This window comes from Astyanax mexicanus, chromosome 1 (assembly GCF_023375975.1).
Source record: "Astyanax mexicanus isolate ESR-SI-001 chromosome 1, AstMex3_surface, whole genome shotgun sequence".
Classification (NCBI taxonomy): domain Eukaryota; kingdom Metazoa; phylum Chordata; class Actinopteri; order Characiformes; family Acestrorhamphidae; genus Astyanax; species Astyanax mexicanus.
This window is the reverse complement of record NC_064408.1, coordinates 39,029,703-39,047,069: the sequence shown is the minus strand read 5'-3', so window position 1 is coordinate 39,047,069 and position 17,367 is coordinate 39,029,703. Positions and strand designations below refer to the sequence as shown.

Below are 17,367 nucleotides of genomic sequence, written 5' to 3'. Positions count from 1 at the left end.
ATTAGCCTTTTTTTCGCTGATCAGATTTATTTGTATACGGATATTTTGGTTAATAGTGAATTAATAATAGTGAATTGTGTGTGAATGGAGTGTTTAGTGAGAGTTACAGCTTAACCTTCAGTCTGGTACTGTTAACCTTATCCATGGGGTAAGTTGACTGAATTCATTTCATTTGTAGCAGAAATGTGGAGACAGTTTACACAGAAATATTATTGATTATTGTGTGTGTGTACCTGCTAATGTAAGTGTAGCTGATGCAGCCGCTGAAGTTCTGTATTTTATTGTATGGAGATCCTCCATAGAAGAACGTCTTCAGAGTGTTTTCAGTCTGTGATGAATCCGAATTTTTCTTCTCCTGCTTATCTCTGTCATCAATAACAATCTGATACCTACAGAAAAAGAAAAAACGATCACATACAGATGAATCCTGATTGAGCACCTAAGATTTGTTTAATATTTTTAGGAATATTGTCATCAAGCCGGACAGATGGTGTGAAAATTAAAGAAAAAAAGAGAAGTTTAAGGGAAAAAGGAAAAAAAATCTTCTTACTTCTGCTTGGTCACAGACACCACCAGGAAATGAGGTCGTCCATCACTGTAGTTCTTTTTTTGTGATTTAACTTTTGTTCCTTTGGAGTGAAGCACGACAGCACCGTTCTCCAGTGAGAGAGTAAACTCATTCGGCTGAAACACACACATACATAAAGCTCATTTTACTTTGCAGTGGATGGTTTGACTGGTTTACACATGTACTGTATTGCAATTTTTTAGGACAAAAAAATTATATATATTTTTTTCATTTATTTGTCCACAATGATCATTACTACCACAATGATGATTACTAACTTTCTTTTTTATATGTTTTCTTATTGCCTTATAGTTTTTTCAAACAAATCTGAATTTATTATTACTAATATCAAGTTGCACAGTAACACTTTATTTAAAGGGGACAATTAACATAACTTACGACAGTAATAGACACTATAAGGCTTAAGTAATGTCTCAAATAATTATTCTTTACAGTAGTTAGGACATTATTAAACACTTTTCATTTTTAATGCTAAAGAATGTTGTGAATAATAATTTGCAATAATTTAGTTCGGACCATGCCACATTGCGGCACAGGAAGTTGAACTTAGAAGTAGTTTGGAAAAGATTTCACAGCCGTTTTGCAGGTGACACAAAAAGCTGAGCCCCTCAAGGGTTAAGTAGATATAGTTGAAGAAGGGAGGAGACGGGATAAGGTGGGAGCGATGTAGCTAAACATAACAATGAGGTGAAAGAGGAGAATATATAGATAGGAGTAAGAGGCGGAGTTAGCACGTGACCCTTTTCCATAAAATTCAGTTGTTTCATAACTCACTAATTGGAGACATTATCTTAAAAAAATTATGATTAATAATGTTCTAACTAACCTTAATTAATAGTTACTTAAGACATTTTGTCTTAAGCACAATTACAAATGCTCCACAAAGTAACATAGTCCAGCGCAGTGGTTGTGAGGAGGTCGGACATGTGCATATATCCAGTATGTTACTGCAGCTAAAAACCTGTTTCAGTCAATCAGATTTGAAAACTAGATTTTACTGGTTTTATTAGTGTGTTTAATAGTAACACACCCCCTCATTGTAGTAGAAGAGCAGGCCGGACGACTGCAGCGTTCTGAAGTTCATTCCTCCTTCAAATGAGCTGAACGGGGAGATCTTGGCTGTTGAGCTCAGGTAACCCTCGCCTGTGAAATATGCCTGGCGTGACATCTGTATACAGCACACAAACAACAAAAATACTTCAGCAAACACAGTGTGTACACTAAATACTAATAGCTCCACCCATTTAGCCTACAGAAGTTTAGCATCACCCACAGAGCCCATAACTGTTTATTTTCCACCCATTCCCCATAGTTTACCAAATTCCCCATTTATTTAAAAATAAATGACATGGTAAAAGGTGTGTCCAAACATTTGACTGGTACTGTATTTAAATAGGAGTTTAAGGTACACACAAAAGATTCCTCTGGGCAGCCGCTACTAATGCCTATAGTTCCTGGCTCCTCCAATAGATTAAAGTCTTTCTTCTGGAACTGGAATCCCTTTACGCAGCCCCTCAGTCCCACCAGAGAGGACAGCTCAGGCCTAGAAACACACACACACACACACACACACACACACATGCAGACCAAATCAGAATCTTTGCAAAATTTGGTCAGAATCATTAGATACCACAGAAACACTAGAAATGTCTCATTAAAGAAAGCACAAAATACCAAATGAATCACAGGATACCACAGAGACATGTAAACAAGTACTGGTACATGAGTTTGTGTTTGTGTGTGTGTGTGTGTGTGTGTGTGTACCTGGACAGAAGCAGGTTGGATGGAGCTCCTCCAATGTAAATATCAGAGAAAGGCAGCGGTTTCTTCTCATTCTCCATAGATTTCACAAATCCTCTGTCCACCAGTAAAACAACCTTCTTGGAGAAGTGGTAAATCACAGACACCTGGGGCAATAACACACAGTGGGGTGATTACTAACCATGCAAGAGTACCAGCGGGAGAGGAATACAGTAATTACTAATCACACAGCCTCAGGAAAAAGTAAATTAACCCTTTGAAAGTACATGCATTTCCGTATTTATCACTAATTTAATGTGATTTGATAATTGTTACAACTATAGACAAATACAATCTAAGTGTGGTTATGAAATACAAATTTGGAAGGAGGACCAATGCCTGAAACCCCTTCATGTCCTATAAATACAATATCTACCATGTTCACATTTTCATGACAAGTTAAAAACTAGCAAATTACACTAATAACACTTTAATTTACTTATATTAAGGGTTCACCAATATTTTCCTGGTGTGTTAAATGTAAATGGGAACAGATGACATCAAAAAAATTACCTCGTGATATCGGGCATCATTTATCTGCAGTTTGGCCAAGTTGCTCTCCATGACGATGGGACCGTTAGCGAAGCCAAAATCATACACCAGCCGCAGGAATCCGTTTTTCAGTTCAAGTACAAAGAAATTTGACTGAGAAAAAAAAAAAAATCACTCTTATGGTAATCTTGGTTACTGAAAGCTCATGATATTAACAGCATTAATGTGTATTATTGTTAACAACATTATTCAACTGATACAAACATCATAAACACAATCTAGAGCTCTGGTCAACGACCCAAACAGAGCTCTATTTATGATTTATGATATTTGTATCAGTTGAATAAAGATTTTAGCTGCACTTTCTAACCTACCAATAGAGTTTTTTCTCTGATCCCTTTCAGGAGAGTTACCCTGATTAAAGAAAGTATTGATCTGAAATTTACCTGATTGACCATGAGGAAGAGGATGCCATTGTTGGCGACTGTTCGTACTTCAATATCGAACCTGGTGACCACTCCAATTCTGCCCCGTCTCTCAATGTTATTGACCAGAGCGTAACCCATCCCATCAAACAGATAACTGGATACTCTGCCCTGAGAGAACGCCAGCTTATACCTGGAGAAACACACAGGATATTAACAATGCATCTCCATTTTTAGTCTATTCACACATACATGTTTTAACTACTAGAGACACAGGCTTGAGGAAAAGTAAAGGTGCTCTATCAAAAAACTGACTTGAGTAGAAGTTAATGTGTTCTTTTAGCACCACGCTTAAGTAGAAGCACTAAATTATTTAACATTTTTGTACTTTAAGTATTGCAAGTAGTTTATTCTAAAATGTTCTACTCAAGTGCTGTATGTAAAAGTACAGTATTGTGTTGTGTAGTTATTATAAAAAGGAGAGCAAAAGAAAGAACGGCAGCAGCAAGATCTTTTTTAAAGATCAGCTTGATCTCTTGATTGAGCAGCTTCATCAAACCTGGTTACAGTGAAGAATATACAATTATAATGAGTAACAAAGAAAATATGCAACAAATAAAAATGTATCATTAAATTAGTAAAAGTATTAAACTCATCTTAAATATGCAGTAAAGTAAAAGTAGAAGTATCAGAAAAAAAACGATACTCAGTATCAGTAGATACAGATACAGTATTTTAGTACTTAAATACAGCAGTGAAGTAGTTTGTTACTATACATCTCTGCTTTACATAAACAGAATTTGAAACTAGTTCTTTAGATTTTATCTACATTTTACAATGAATATACCAATAGAAATGGACAGGAATTACTTTGGAAATAAATCTGTTTTACACTGACTTTCATTGGCAGATAACACATGTTTTTCTTCTTTATAAAAGTATTCATCCCCCACAAAAGTGATCAGATTCATTTGGATTGCAAATGACACATAGTCACAATTTATCTTTTGTCAGCTTCATTTGATCTTTAAAAAATATTATTTGCAGGTCATCTCACACTTACAGTCTTTACAGATTTCTTTTTTATTAAAGTGCAGCTTGTAATCCAGACTCACTTTGATGACTTTTAATGTGGATAAATATTAAGGCAAGTCACTGCACATATAGTTAAATATATATATATATGGTAGTCTTTCTCCTATAAGAGGCATACTTTGGGTTGCGTTTAATAAATAGATGAGCACAAAACAGATGGAGAAAAGTTTCTTTTCACTTTAGCGTTTTAGACCATGTTCTAACACAATTATGAAGAATAAATGCACTGTATTTAGTTTCCACAAATGGACCACAGAAAGAAAGAGAAAGAAACAAAGAGATGCACAGAGAGTGAGACAGAGTCAAGTCTTTGTTTTTCTGTACATAGACTTTATATATAGAAATTACAGCATGGAATCTCTACACCCTCCAGCCTATTAAGTCAAGGGTCATATGCAGATTTAGAAAAACCTCTCAGGCCGATCTTTGAGTCTGGATGAGGAAGACTGAGATATGCTAATGAAGGCATGGCTGTCTGAAAAAGTGATAATGCAGAGTATTCTACACTCTTGCTGAAATTCTGATCTATTGTCCAATTTTACAATACAAATATATTCAGTATTGAGAAAAAAAAAGATCTGTACTGCTGTTAAAATACTTTTGAGAGTGAGTACAAAAGATAAAAAACAATAAAATACAAAATAAACCCAGACAGCATTTTCTTATGGGTTAAAATGGGTGAAATGTGGCCTGGGTGGGTTCCAGGCAGGCATGGGATCTAAGGTGGTTTACTGGGACCTGATTGGGCTTTTAAAATATGCCCTATTATTACAGTCCACTTTAAATTCACACAGATCACATCTAGGCCCCTTGTGCAGTGTACCACCCAGATGAGGCCCATGTTTAACCCCTGATGTGCCCATCACTATCAAACCTACAACACTACAAAAAGAAGGAGAAAATACTAAATGTGTAAAGTACCTCGGGCACGGCACAGATGTGACGACGTTCATCATGTGCAGCTTTTTGAAGTTGTAGAGGCTGATGACGTCATTATTGAGAGTGGCCAGTTCAATGCAGCCAACAAATGGAGCCAGACTCAGAGCAGGAGGCAGCTAAGCACACAATACAGACACACATACACACACACACACACACATTATTTAAAACATATATACAGTACCAGTTTAGCTACAAAAAATAAATCAGTTTGTATTTACCTTGGCTGAAGTAAATCAGCCAAGAAACAGTGTGTCTACACGATTACAAACTAGGGCAGCACAATATTGGAAAAAACTGACATTGCAGTATTTTATTTTGCAATATTTATTGAGGTAATCCAGGAATTTCCAGGAACAAGATTTTAACAGAAGTTTATGATCCAATAAGCGATATTAATATTACCTTCTGCATGTGTGATATATGTAATATTGCAGATCCTGTTGCACATGTGTGTGTGTGTGTGTGTGTGTGTGTGAGAGAGAGTCTACCTGAAAGAAGACAGATTTGTAGAACCACTGACCTTTATGTCAGGAGGAACTCCCCCCACGATGAAGACAGTGTTTTTGGGGTCCAGGTGGAAGAGAGAATCTGTTCCATCAGCTTCACCTTTCTGAATGAACTTCTGTTCCGCTGTGGTCTCTTGACTGGGCACGGTCAGGAACACTTTACCATGACGGCCCAGCCTGTAAGACAAGAGGGTCAATCAGCACATCTGACTATCAGCAGTCTTTGTGTGCGTAAGTGTGTGTATGCAGGTGTGTGTGCATACCTCTCTACTCTAACAAGGTTAAAGACTGGAGGCCAGGAGCTCACAGGTTTGGAGGTCAAAGAAATCTCCACATCCTCTCCTCCAAGATTATACACAAACACCAGGTTATCATTCTTTATCGCCAGGCCCATGTAGTCCTTACCGCCCTGTAATACACACAAAAGAACACACAGAATCAGAGTAATAGAAGATTAAAAATTATTAGTTAATACAATAAATTATTTATAGTTAATACTATCTGTATCAGTCAATGATTGTTTTTTTTTAGAATCGTCAACATTGGCCGAAATGGCCAATGCAGCTCTGTAAAAAATAAGAGACAACTTAAAAATACTGAGTTTCTTTGATTTTACCAAATTGAAAACCTCTGGAACATAATTAAAAGAAACATGGATGATCACAAGCCATCAAACCAAGCTGAACTGCCTGAATTTGTACACCAGGAGTGGCATAAAGTTATCCAAAAGCAGTGTGTAAGACTACTGGAGGAGAACATGCCAAGATGCATGAAATACATGAAAACTGTGATTAAAAAACAGGGTTATTCCACCAAATATTGATTTCTGAACTCTTAAAACTTTATGAATTTGAGCTTGTTTTCTTTGCATTATTTGAGGTCTGAAAGCTCTGTTTCTTTTTTTTTATTTCAGCCATTTCTCATTTTCAGCAAATAAATGCTCTAAATGACAATATTTGTATTTGGAATTTAACAATGTTCATTTTACTTAAACATGTACCTATAAATAGCAAAATCAGAGAAACTTTTTCCAGAGCTGTATTTCAAACCGATTAGGACCAACTGGGCTGTATAGACTCTTTGTAAGTTAGAAATGTGTATATCAACATCGGCATCAGCAAATATTTACATGTGTAATATTAGATGTCGGCATAGTATTTTAGTGGGCCCAGAATTCCCTCATCGGTACGTCTCTATTTGATATGCTAAATTAAATTTAGGTAAAACTTCTAAGAGTAATTTAATAGAATTAAGGACATTGAGCCCTATCCTACACCCTGCGTAGGGCATGTTGTGATGCTCATTGCTACCTTACACCCAGTGAACAGTCTATTTTCATGCCCTCCACCTGCACCAATCAGGTAGCAAAGATGCTTATGAATATAATGAATATATGAATGATGAATATAACTGTCTATTTTTTTATATTTTCAAAAGATTCATAAAAATGAATCCTCTCTAATTAACTAGTGTCTTATTAAAGCCAAACGGGTAATAGCACAATCTTGGAAAAAAGAAGAAGCCCCTGGTCTACCACAGTGGAAAAGAGAAATGACTTCAAATCTCGCTATAGAAAAAAATAACCTATTTTATTAAAAGGGAATTTTTTATTGAGATTTGGGAGGTTTTCCTGAATTTTCTTGAAAAGGGTGATTTTGCTGATTTTGATGACTGATAATTAAATGACCTGTACTTTGGTTGATGTAAATATTGCCAACCTGCTAACTGAAGAATCCTGAAGAGGAACACCACAAAAGACTTGAATATGGCTGAAATGTAACAATTCTGCCTGGAGAAATCTAAGACCTTTTCGTAAATTTTCTATATATATTTTTTCCTTTTTGTGTGTGATGGTGATAAGCTGTAAACTTTTTTTTTTTATAAAATACTGATCCAGGTTCTTGTCATTTTGAAAATGTTATAAAGATATAGTTTAAAATATCTACGCTGATGGGTGTGGTGGTCCGGAAGTGAGGTGTGTTCAGGTACATTTCTGGCTGTACTGTATATAACTACAGGTCTGTTCTGAAGCATTTGGCCGATGTTTGTTGAGTTGTAGATAAACTAGTGTATTTTGTCGCTAGTGTATTTTGTCGCACACTTATCTCCAAAACAGCAACTTTACAGGAGAGAGAAAAAACCTTGTAAACTTTCAATGGAAGTCAATGTAAAAAGAGTTTTTTTTCAGGTAATTTTGAAGAGTTGCTATTGGTCCGTAAATCAAGAAATTTTGGCACAGTGTTAGGGGCAGTTTGTCTGTTCAAATTATGTAGTAAACTAAAAATCGACAAAAATGAAGATAAGTGTTTTTCATTGGACAGCGATGATATAATTATTCCTCTCCTACTGTTAGGGTGGTTCTCTCACATTCTTGTCTCCGAGGTAGAGCAGGAATCGATCCTCAATGGGGTCCTTGTCCGGATCGACTCGAACATACAGGCTAATAGAGGTCACGGCCTTCAGCTCGTCCAGATTGGAATGGGGCTGGACTTCGACCGCAGACTGACCATTAAACTTCATTGACACCTGGACCTGCAAACACACACTTTAACATTACTAAAACACAACACACCTCACTGTGATTCTAATAAAGTTAGCTGTGTTTGGCTGTGATTGGCTACACAGAGAGAAAGTGAGCTGAGAATAGATGTACAGTGTGATTGGCTATGCAGTTGTGATTGGCTATGCAGGAGTTACCTTTCGAGCGACACTACGAGCCTGTGCTATCAGCTCTCGGATTCTCATGATGTTGGTCGTGACGTTGTTTACAGGCTTCGCCTCCTCCACGGATCGCAGCTTAGTCAACAACGTCGGCACAATCTCAGACAGGTCCGCCACTAATTAGCACACATACAAACACACACACACACAAACACACACACAAACACACAGCTTACCCAGTGTAGCCTCTCATATTCTACACTGTAAACCCATATGTTGTTTGATCTCAAATGATTTGAGTCTGTGTTACATAAAATTGGAGATTTCTAAACAATACTCAACTATTTTGAGTTAGTTCAACATTTATGGGCACATATACATTTAAACTGAGATCTTTGAGTTGAAACAACTTATGTTCTGTTGCCATTAACAGCTTCTTTTTCATTGGCTCCTGTCACAATCTATTTGCATACTGGGTGTGTCCAACAGTTTCTGACTAACACTCATAATCAGTGTGTAGTGATTCCCCCTGGGCTACCTTAGAAATAAATCAAATTCCCCTTTAGTTGTGATAACTTGATGTTTTAATTTATGCTAACTCAATTTTTTTAGCAAACCGGCTGCCTTAAAAAAGTTAAGTACGATGGTTCCACCCCAAACACTGTCCTTTTGAGCCAGAGGATGAATTAAACCCCACATTTTTTGAGTAAGTAGAGCGTTGCCTCGCATGGCCTACGCATGGCCTCGAACACCCAAGAGAGGTTGCCCGTTAGTGTAAATGAGGGGATAGTTTATTCTGTAGCTCTATTTAATATAATATAAGTTTATATGAGTATAATATTGTACATTTTAGTTTTTTGACAGTATATGTGTACCTGTATCCTGTGCAGAATCAACAGCCTGTTCGTAAGCGTGTGTAGAGTACTGGTTGTTCCTCATGTTCCTGTTCCACTCCTCCACTCTCTCTTTGATTGGGGTCACTGTGTCCAGCACTTCGGTTGACCGATTCAGACAAACCTCTGCCGCCTCCAGAGTCACCTGCAGCTGCAGTGGCTGACGGGCTGACCACACACACACACACACACACACACACACACATTTATAACTGTATTTAAAACTGCTCTGTTACAAATCAAAATTTCCACATTCACCCCCCCCCCCCCCACCCCCACAAACAATTTACTCCAAATGTAGTGGAGCAGCCAAGACATGTTTTTTTTATTTATTACTACTGCTCTGTATTTTTAAGATTATTATTCTGTAGTTTTTCGTACTACTTCCCTTGCAGTTCATACAGCAGACCATTTATATTTTTTAACAAGACAATACAAGGCCACAAGCTGCACAAATTATGACAAAGGCATGGCTTCAGAAGAAGAGGGAACAGATACTAGACTGGCCTACCTGCGGTCCTGTCATTTTTTAAGTAATAAATGTGTTAAAGACAAGCCAGTGCTTTTGCTCACCCTGAGACCTAAGACTAATGGGACAAAATAACACCTGAAGCACTTCATTGTTTAGTACAGTATAGTTGGCACCAGGTATAAAATGACAGGTCTAAAATGCAGGAATGGATTCATAATAGCAACAAATATAGATTTAGTTATTCTGCAATTAAATAAATGTCAAAGTAATGTGTACAGACCTTGTAAGCAGATCTTATATATAAGGTTTTATATTGAGTTTATGTGTAAAGACCTTGTGAGTAAAGTGTGTACATTTGCGTGTGAAGTGTCTGCAATTAATTAAAAGTCAATGTAAATGTAAAAAATCACTACATGTTTCAGATTTAGGGTTATAGTATGTAGTATCCGGAGACTGTAAAAAAGATGGGCGCCGTGTCCCAGTTTCCATTCATTCCATGAAAAAGAAGCCAAAATCTTTTGCCACGTTGGCGATCCTGATACCTGAGTCTGCGCAGTAGAGACCAGAGGAGGGAGAAAGACTGTGGAGAGACCGCCTACTCATTTAAATAACCCCGCCCCTGAAGGGCTGCCTCCACAGAGCTCACACATACAGGTCCCACCAATACAGTCATTGTAATAACCACACCTTTTTGAATAGAGCTGAATAAGGTTTTAAAAAACAAATTCTGTGGGGATATATAAAATGTTGACAATATATGCAGAGGTTACACTCGCTGTTGCATTTAAATAAAGGAGGTAGAATTACAGTATATTGGAAAAAAACGTGATTGAAAGTTGTCTGTTTTGCCATTGAAACCTATGGGGATGGGTGGGGTTACACAGCTTTCTGCAACCGAACAGCAGGGGGCGCCCGACCTGTGGTGGCTTCACTTTTGAGAGGCGATGCTCTGTCCAGCTATATACAGTCTATGGTAGTATCTGTATATCTTTATTTCAATAGATATAATGTATTATAATGTGTTATAATGCTGCTGTAAGAGTTTTTCTAAGAAGAGGGACCTCCTTACCTTCCTGGATTGTTTTGATGTCTTCAACAATAGCTTCCAGTTTATTGCTGGATGATTGCCTCATGTCTTTAGTCTCCTCTATGTAGTTTAAAGTGTCAGCAACGGTTGACTCCATCTCTGGAATTATGAAAAAAAAAAACGAATCTTACTTAACTAATACACTTCTTTCTTCATTCACAATTTTTTATAGAAAGCTTTAATATGAATGCTCTAGACATTCAGAAGAGAATGCCTCCGGAATTCAATTAGTTAAACATATATTTTAATAATTTTGCCTTTAGTAGAATGATGCTTGTACTTAACCCTATATGTTCTTACCCTGAGGCAACAAACCTCTTTATTTATTATTATTAGGTAGCCCATTACATTCTTTTAAATGTAAATAGCTATATTTGGCTATTTAAAGACTATGTTGGCTATTTTTTAGCACTTTTTAATTTGTTGACCAAATAATTAATATATTAACAGAGACACCCAAGCTAATAAAAAGTGGACTAAAATATATTTTAAAAAATAATATGATTTTATTCAGTTTTGGTGGCAGCAAATTGGTTCATTTTGGTTAAATTTGCACACTAACAGAATTGCCCTCAGCTGTAGAGTGTATAGTGAAGACGTTGTTGTGCCGGTGTGTGATCTTACCCTGTTGTTCCGAGTGCAGTGTAACAGATCTCTTGAACATGTTGTCACTCTGATTTTTGAGGAAATGTAGCTGAGACTTGATGCCGGTGATGGCCTAGTAAAGAGCAGCAGCAAAGCCAGTGTTTAAAACAGGAATTTACACATTACTCTCAGAAAAACTCTAGTGATCGAATTTACTATGCTGCTCGTTTGGTGATCTAAATAAAAAGAACATAATCCCTGTAACAACTTCACTGCAGACACTTTAGTTAGACATAAAACCCCAGTTTGGATGTGGCTGAAGAGAAACCCCGTCACTCACATCTTCAGCCCGTTGTGATTGGTTGAGGGTGGTCAGACTGGTGATGTTGGCGTCGTTTATGTATTTGACGATGTTGTCATACACGTTGGAAGCATCCAGGGCTTTCTGCACAAAGCCGTTCGCATCACTTCCCTTCAGATTACTGTGGACACACAGATTCTGTTAGTACAGTTTATGTGTATATGTAGAGATTTAGTTTGCATAGTGGGCTGGATTGTTGGATTGATTTGCACTGCGAGTGGATTGTGTTGATTGACACTTGTGTTGTTTTTAGGTATGTAGTGTTTACGTATTACTTATGTGTATATAGTTTGTGAATAGGGTTTTGTGTTGTCTTTAAATAGAGTTTCTGTACACTGTAAACCCATACGTTCTTTTAACTTGAATGATTTAAGTCTGTTTTACATAAAATTTGATATTTCTAAATATTTCTAAACATTACTCAACTATTTTGAGTTAGTTGAACATTTGTGGGCACATATACATTCAAACTGAGGTCTTTGAGTTGAACCAACTTATAATAACTGAGTTTAGTCTGTTGCCATTAACAGCTTCTTTTCCATTGGCTTCTGTCACAATCTATTTGCATACTGGGTGTGTCCAACAGTTTCTGACACTCACCATCAGTGTGTAGTGATTACCTACCTTAGAAATAAATCAACTTCCCCTTCAGTTGTAATAACTTGATGTTTTAATTTATGCTAACTCAAATTTTCATTCCCTATTACTTAAAAAATCTGAGCAAACCGGCTTCCTTAAAAAATTTAAGTAAACAAAACTTATCCGGTCTTACAGTAAAGCAAAAATAAAAAATAAACAAATCAACTTCCCCTTTAGTCGTAATAACTTGATGTTCTAATTTTTTCTAACTTAAGATTTCTTTACCCATTACTTAACTTTTTTAAGGCAACCGGTTTCCTCAAATTTTTAAAGTAAATTCAACCGGGCTTACAGCGTATATACAGTTTTTACATATAATTTAGGTGTATATGTTTTATAAGTAGATTCTGTGAATAGGGTTTTTATGTAGAGTTTATTTCTTTAGACTTTGCGAGTAGAGATTCTGGATTCTGTAATTTTTATGCAGAATGTATGATAGACCTTGAGTAACAGCTTAGACAACAAAATCTGGATTTTGTTTATGTGTATAGACCTTCTGTTTAGAGTTGTGAGTAGAGATGTGTGTGTTTGTTGGACTCACTGCTTGAGCTCGTCTGCGTGTCTCTCTAGTTCTTCTGCGTGATCAGTTGCTCTCTCCAGCAACTCATAGTCAACTTCAGAGAGCTGATCAATCTTGTTCTGTAGAGATGCCTGGGCACCGTCCACCTCCGCATGGTACGCGGTGATGTTCTACACACACACACACACACACACACACACACACATGCGTAAGTAAATGAATAAGTGGAATCTTGTGATCTGATGTGAAGTATTAGGCTATGGATATACTTGTTGTTTGTGCATAGACAACTAGCTATGCTGTGAAGATACAGCACCTGTTCATATACCGTATTTTTCGTACTATAAGGCACAAAAATTGTCAGTTAAAATCCAGAGCGCCTTATGTATGTACGTTATGTATGTACCAGTCCGGTTGTAAAGAGCAGTAAAGCCACTCTGTTGAAGTGCAGTGGAATGAAAGAGTTTTAGTTTAGTTCTCCATCACTGGGGTTGGAGTAGTATTAGCATTAGCTGATAGAGTTTTTTTTCCCCATTCGGAGGTGAGTATTATCAGGCTGTAGCCTGCTGCTAACCCCGGCTAGCACTGCTGGAGCAGCATTAGCATTACCCGCTAATGGTTAGCCGTTAATGCTAATGCTCCAGCTAATGCTAGTGCTAGCAAAATTCAGGAATCTAAGCTTACTGTAAATAAACAGAACCGCTTTACTCACTCAAATAAACAGTTTTTAGGAGAGAAATCTGTGTAGATGAACATCCAGCGCTCGTTTGACTTTAAAAGAAAGTATTTTTTTTATGATTTTTTTTTTGTTTACTTAGCTTAGCTTTACTTAACTTACTTAGCTACCCCACCACCACCCCCACCCAGCGGCGAGACCTGATTAATTAGAAGTTTCTTATAGTGTCTCTTAAAATGCGCCTTATAACCCGAAAAACACGATACCTTGCCTATGTACTATTGCCAGACCAAGACTTTCACATAAACTTCTTAAATATCTTTATATATATTTGCAGTGCAGAAACAATGACAAATTATACAGATTCAGGTCATTTCGTAACAGTAATTTCTGTAATTTTGGTCACACAACAGAAACATTCTGTCATTTTAATGCTGCTGAGTGTCTCAACTGCCCCTACTGTTTTTGTGTGTACCATGTCTTGTATAGGAATAGGGCTGGACAATAATTCAATATTAATGTACATTATGATACAATATGAAATATTTCAATAATGGAGATATCATTTTTTAGATGCAGGATGTGCAACATTAAGAGAAGGTAAGCAATATAAAGCCTTACAATGATAAAATCTTACTTACTGTTACCATGATGTCCAGCTCCTCCACTCCAGCATCTGCTTCATCATAGACTTCTTTAGCTGTCCTCATGGTTTGATTGACAGCCCCATAATTTTCCAACAGACGCTGCTGCTGAAACTGTCACACAAGCACACAATTACACACACACACACACACACACACACACACACAAAAACAAAACACATACACATTTCTGACACTGTTGTGCTGTTGTTTGAGGTCATCTGTTCTGTGCTTTATTAGCTACATTAGCTACAGCTACAGCATCATTAGCTACAGCATCATTAGCTACAATGCTACAGTGCTTTTAGCTACAGTGCACCAGCAAACTGGAATTCACTGCAGGAAACTCTAAAACTAACCTTTTTAAAACTATTAGTCTCTGGCCACCTTTAGACAGCCGTATTTGACTTTTTTCTTTTACCTTTTTTATTTATTTGAATTATTTTTTTATTTTTTTATTTTATTTATTTGTATTTTTATTCATATAATTTTATGTTATACCTTTTAGCCTTTTTATTTATTTTATTAATATCATCCCTTTTTGTTTTATTACTGGTTTTACTTTTGGCCTTTTACCTTTTACATTTCATTTATTTTGCCCGCTTATTTTTTTATATTTCTTTAAACTAATTATTATTTATTTATTTTAGTTCCATCATTCATCTTTTTTATAGTTTTGGTATTATTTTAGTAATCTATTTCTTTAATTGTGTTTATACTTTATTATTCTAATTATTTATCTCTTTGTTTTATTGCTTTACATTTTAGCCTGTCTGCATATCCTTTTATTCTAAATGATTTGATTTCTTCTAAATCTTATATTGTTTGCTTGTTTTTATAATTAAAACTTATTTTTTAATCCCTTTAATTTTGTATATGCTCGGCTGCACTGAAAATGATGGTTACCCTCAATGTAATACAGAGTGGAAATAAAGGTTGATTGATTGATTGATTAGTGACTGTATTGTGCATTACAGTGCTACACAAATTCAAATAATTGTATGTTAATTAGTTAATCTTGTATTTACTTAACTATTCACAGGGCTACCCAAACTTTTGCAGTTTTAGCTACAGCATTCTTCCACAGTTTCTCCAGGTTTAGATCTTTACAACAGTAATAAAGTAAACCAGAGAATCTTCAAGAGATTCAACTGCAGTAACACACTGATAAATAAACACAGAATAACACCAGTGTGTTTTTGTGTGTGTTTGATTGGGAGTGTGTACCTGTAGGCGCTGCAGTCTGAGCTGGTTGGTGGAGTGTGTGGTGTAGCTGTTCTGCAGGGTATCTTCTGCTTTGCTGATCAGGAGCTGAGCGTTGGAGATTTTGGAGCTGAAGCGGTTCATCAGTTCTCTCACTGCAGGAACACGACCTTCAGTCCCCACTACACGCTTCTCCATCTGCCGCACCTGCCGAAAGACTGCACACACACACATACACAAACACACACACACACACACACACACACACATTTATTTTAACAACTGTGTATATAAGGGGTTGGCAATATATCAATATTTCTTATTATTTCTACTGTATTGTATCAATACATGCTGTCAAAAATCAATATTTTAAAATATATTTTTATTAAAACATAGCCCCTCTAAACTCCTTGAGACTCAACCCCCAATTGACTCAAGTTACTGCTTAATAACTCCACGTAGTGGCGATATTTAAATGAATAGGTTAAACCTGCGGTGAAGAATATTGGCTGTCAAAATCTGTGAAACTGACACCAATAAATCTATAATTTCTAGTATTTGCTAACTCAGTAGTTTTTTTATCCTGTTCAGTAACACAGATGCTGTGAAGTATAGTAGAGAATTGTCTTGTAATATATCAAGTGTTGCTGAATCAAATTATTGGGATGTCATTGCTATTACGAGCAACACATTATAAAAATTGTATTGTGAATTGCCCTGTGACAAACTCTTATATTTTACTTTACTGTTGCTGTTTAATTAAGCAATAATACACGAGAGGGAGAGCTATAACTTGTAATATTGGCACAGCAGTTATAGCACAAACCATGAGTGTCTTATTGCAATTATACATTATCACTGTTTATTGAAAGATCTGTTTGGTTATAAACACGCAAGTTAAAATAGTTCCATTGCTGCTCCGTTTGTGACTGCGCTGTAAGCGCTGAATCATTGCTAGGTTACCTGTATGTGGTGGAGTAATACACAGAGATCTTCGGTTACAGTGCATTACCAGCTAATAATGGCACTCACAGAACACCTCGCAGACAATCACATTGCAGGGTCGGAACTAACCGTGGTATAATGTAAAGTAACCTAAACTTAATAATAATAACTCTAAACGCGTTCATAATCATATTAATCCCAACTCTACATTCACCACAATCATGTTAACCCTAAATCTAATAATAACCAAACTAATCCAAACCCTAAATTTATCCATATCCATACTAACCCTAAACCTGATCATAACCATACTAATCTCGACCTAAATCTTAATCCAATATAATCATACTAATCATGAACCTTACCAGTATATCAGCCATTAAATTAACCATAACCATATTAACCTTAGACCTAATTATATACTTAGTATAACTTAATCATAACAATACTATCCCTAAACCTAAATAGAATGATATTGACCATAAACCAAATCATAACCATACTAACCATGCTAAATACTATGTACTATGTAAATATGTTTCGTAATAAAAATATAAACCCTTACCTCAAAAAAAAAAAAAAAAATTATACTAATCTTATTTTAGAAATTAGCAGAGGAGCACATGCACACACTTACGTTCTTGAGCCTGTGAGAACTCCTGGGTAGTGAGGGGTTCTTTAGGTGACAGGTCGAGCTCTTTGATCCAGTTCAGCATCCGCTCAGCCTCCAGCTGCTTTTGCCTCTGAACCGCCGGGTTAACCTCCTGCTGAACACTGTAGAGCTCCCAGTCACTGATAATAACTAAAACACACACACAGGTAGGATAGTTGA

At 36.4% G+C, this 17,367-nt stretch overlaps 1 protein-coding gene across 2 annotated transcripts in view; it reads right to left on the bottom strand.

The window, feature by feature from the left end:
* Positions 1-17,367, bottom strand: part of lama4 (laminin, alpha 4) — a 46,477-nt gene that overhangs the window by 10,416 nt on the left and 18,694 nt on the right. For both annotated transcript variants that reach the window (XM_049477700.1, XM_049477691.1), the window contains exons 12-31: positions 17,173-17,337; positions 15,615-15,808; positions 14,385-14,501; positions 13,089-13,237; positions 11,888-12,029; positions 11,587-11,680; positions 10,945-11,061; positions 9,386-9,571; positions 8,547-8,686; positions 8,217-8,381; positions 6,113-6,258; positions 5,864-6,026; positions 5,323-5,456; positions 3,328-3,499; positions 2,903-3,034; positions 2,354-2,496; positions 2,003-2,132; positions 1,620-1,757; positions 551-684; positions 234-389 (exon numbers count right to left, since the gene is read on the bottom strand). In XM_049477700.1, coding sequence (XP_049333657.1) covers positions 234-389; positions 551-684; positions 1,620-1,757; positions 2,003-2,132; positions 2,354-2,496; positions 2,903-3,034; positions 3,328-3,499; positions 5,323-5,456; positions 5,864-6,026; positions 6,113-6,258; positions 8,217-8,381; positions 8,547-8,686; positions 9,386-9,571; positions 10,945-11,061; positions 11,587-11,680; positions 11,888-12,029; positions 13,089-13,237; positions 14,385-14,501; positions 15,615-15,808; positions 17,173-17,337 — 2,917 coding nt within the window. The remainder of the gene's footprint in view (positions 1-233; positions 390-550; positions 685-1,619; positions 1,758-2,002; positions 2,133-2,353; positions 2,497-2,902; positions 3,035-3,327; positions 3,500-5,322; positions 5,457-5,863; positions 6,027-6,112; positions 6,259-8,216; positions 8,382-8,546; positions 8,687-9,385; positions 9,572-10,944; positions 11,062-11,586; positions 11,681-11,887; positions 12,030-13,088; positions 13,238-14,384; positions 14,502-15,614; positions 15,809-17,172; positions 17,338-17,367) is intronic.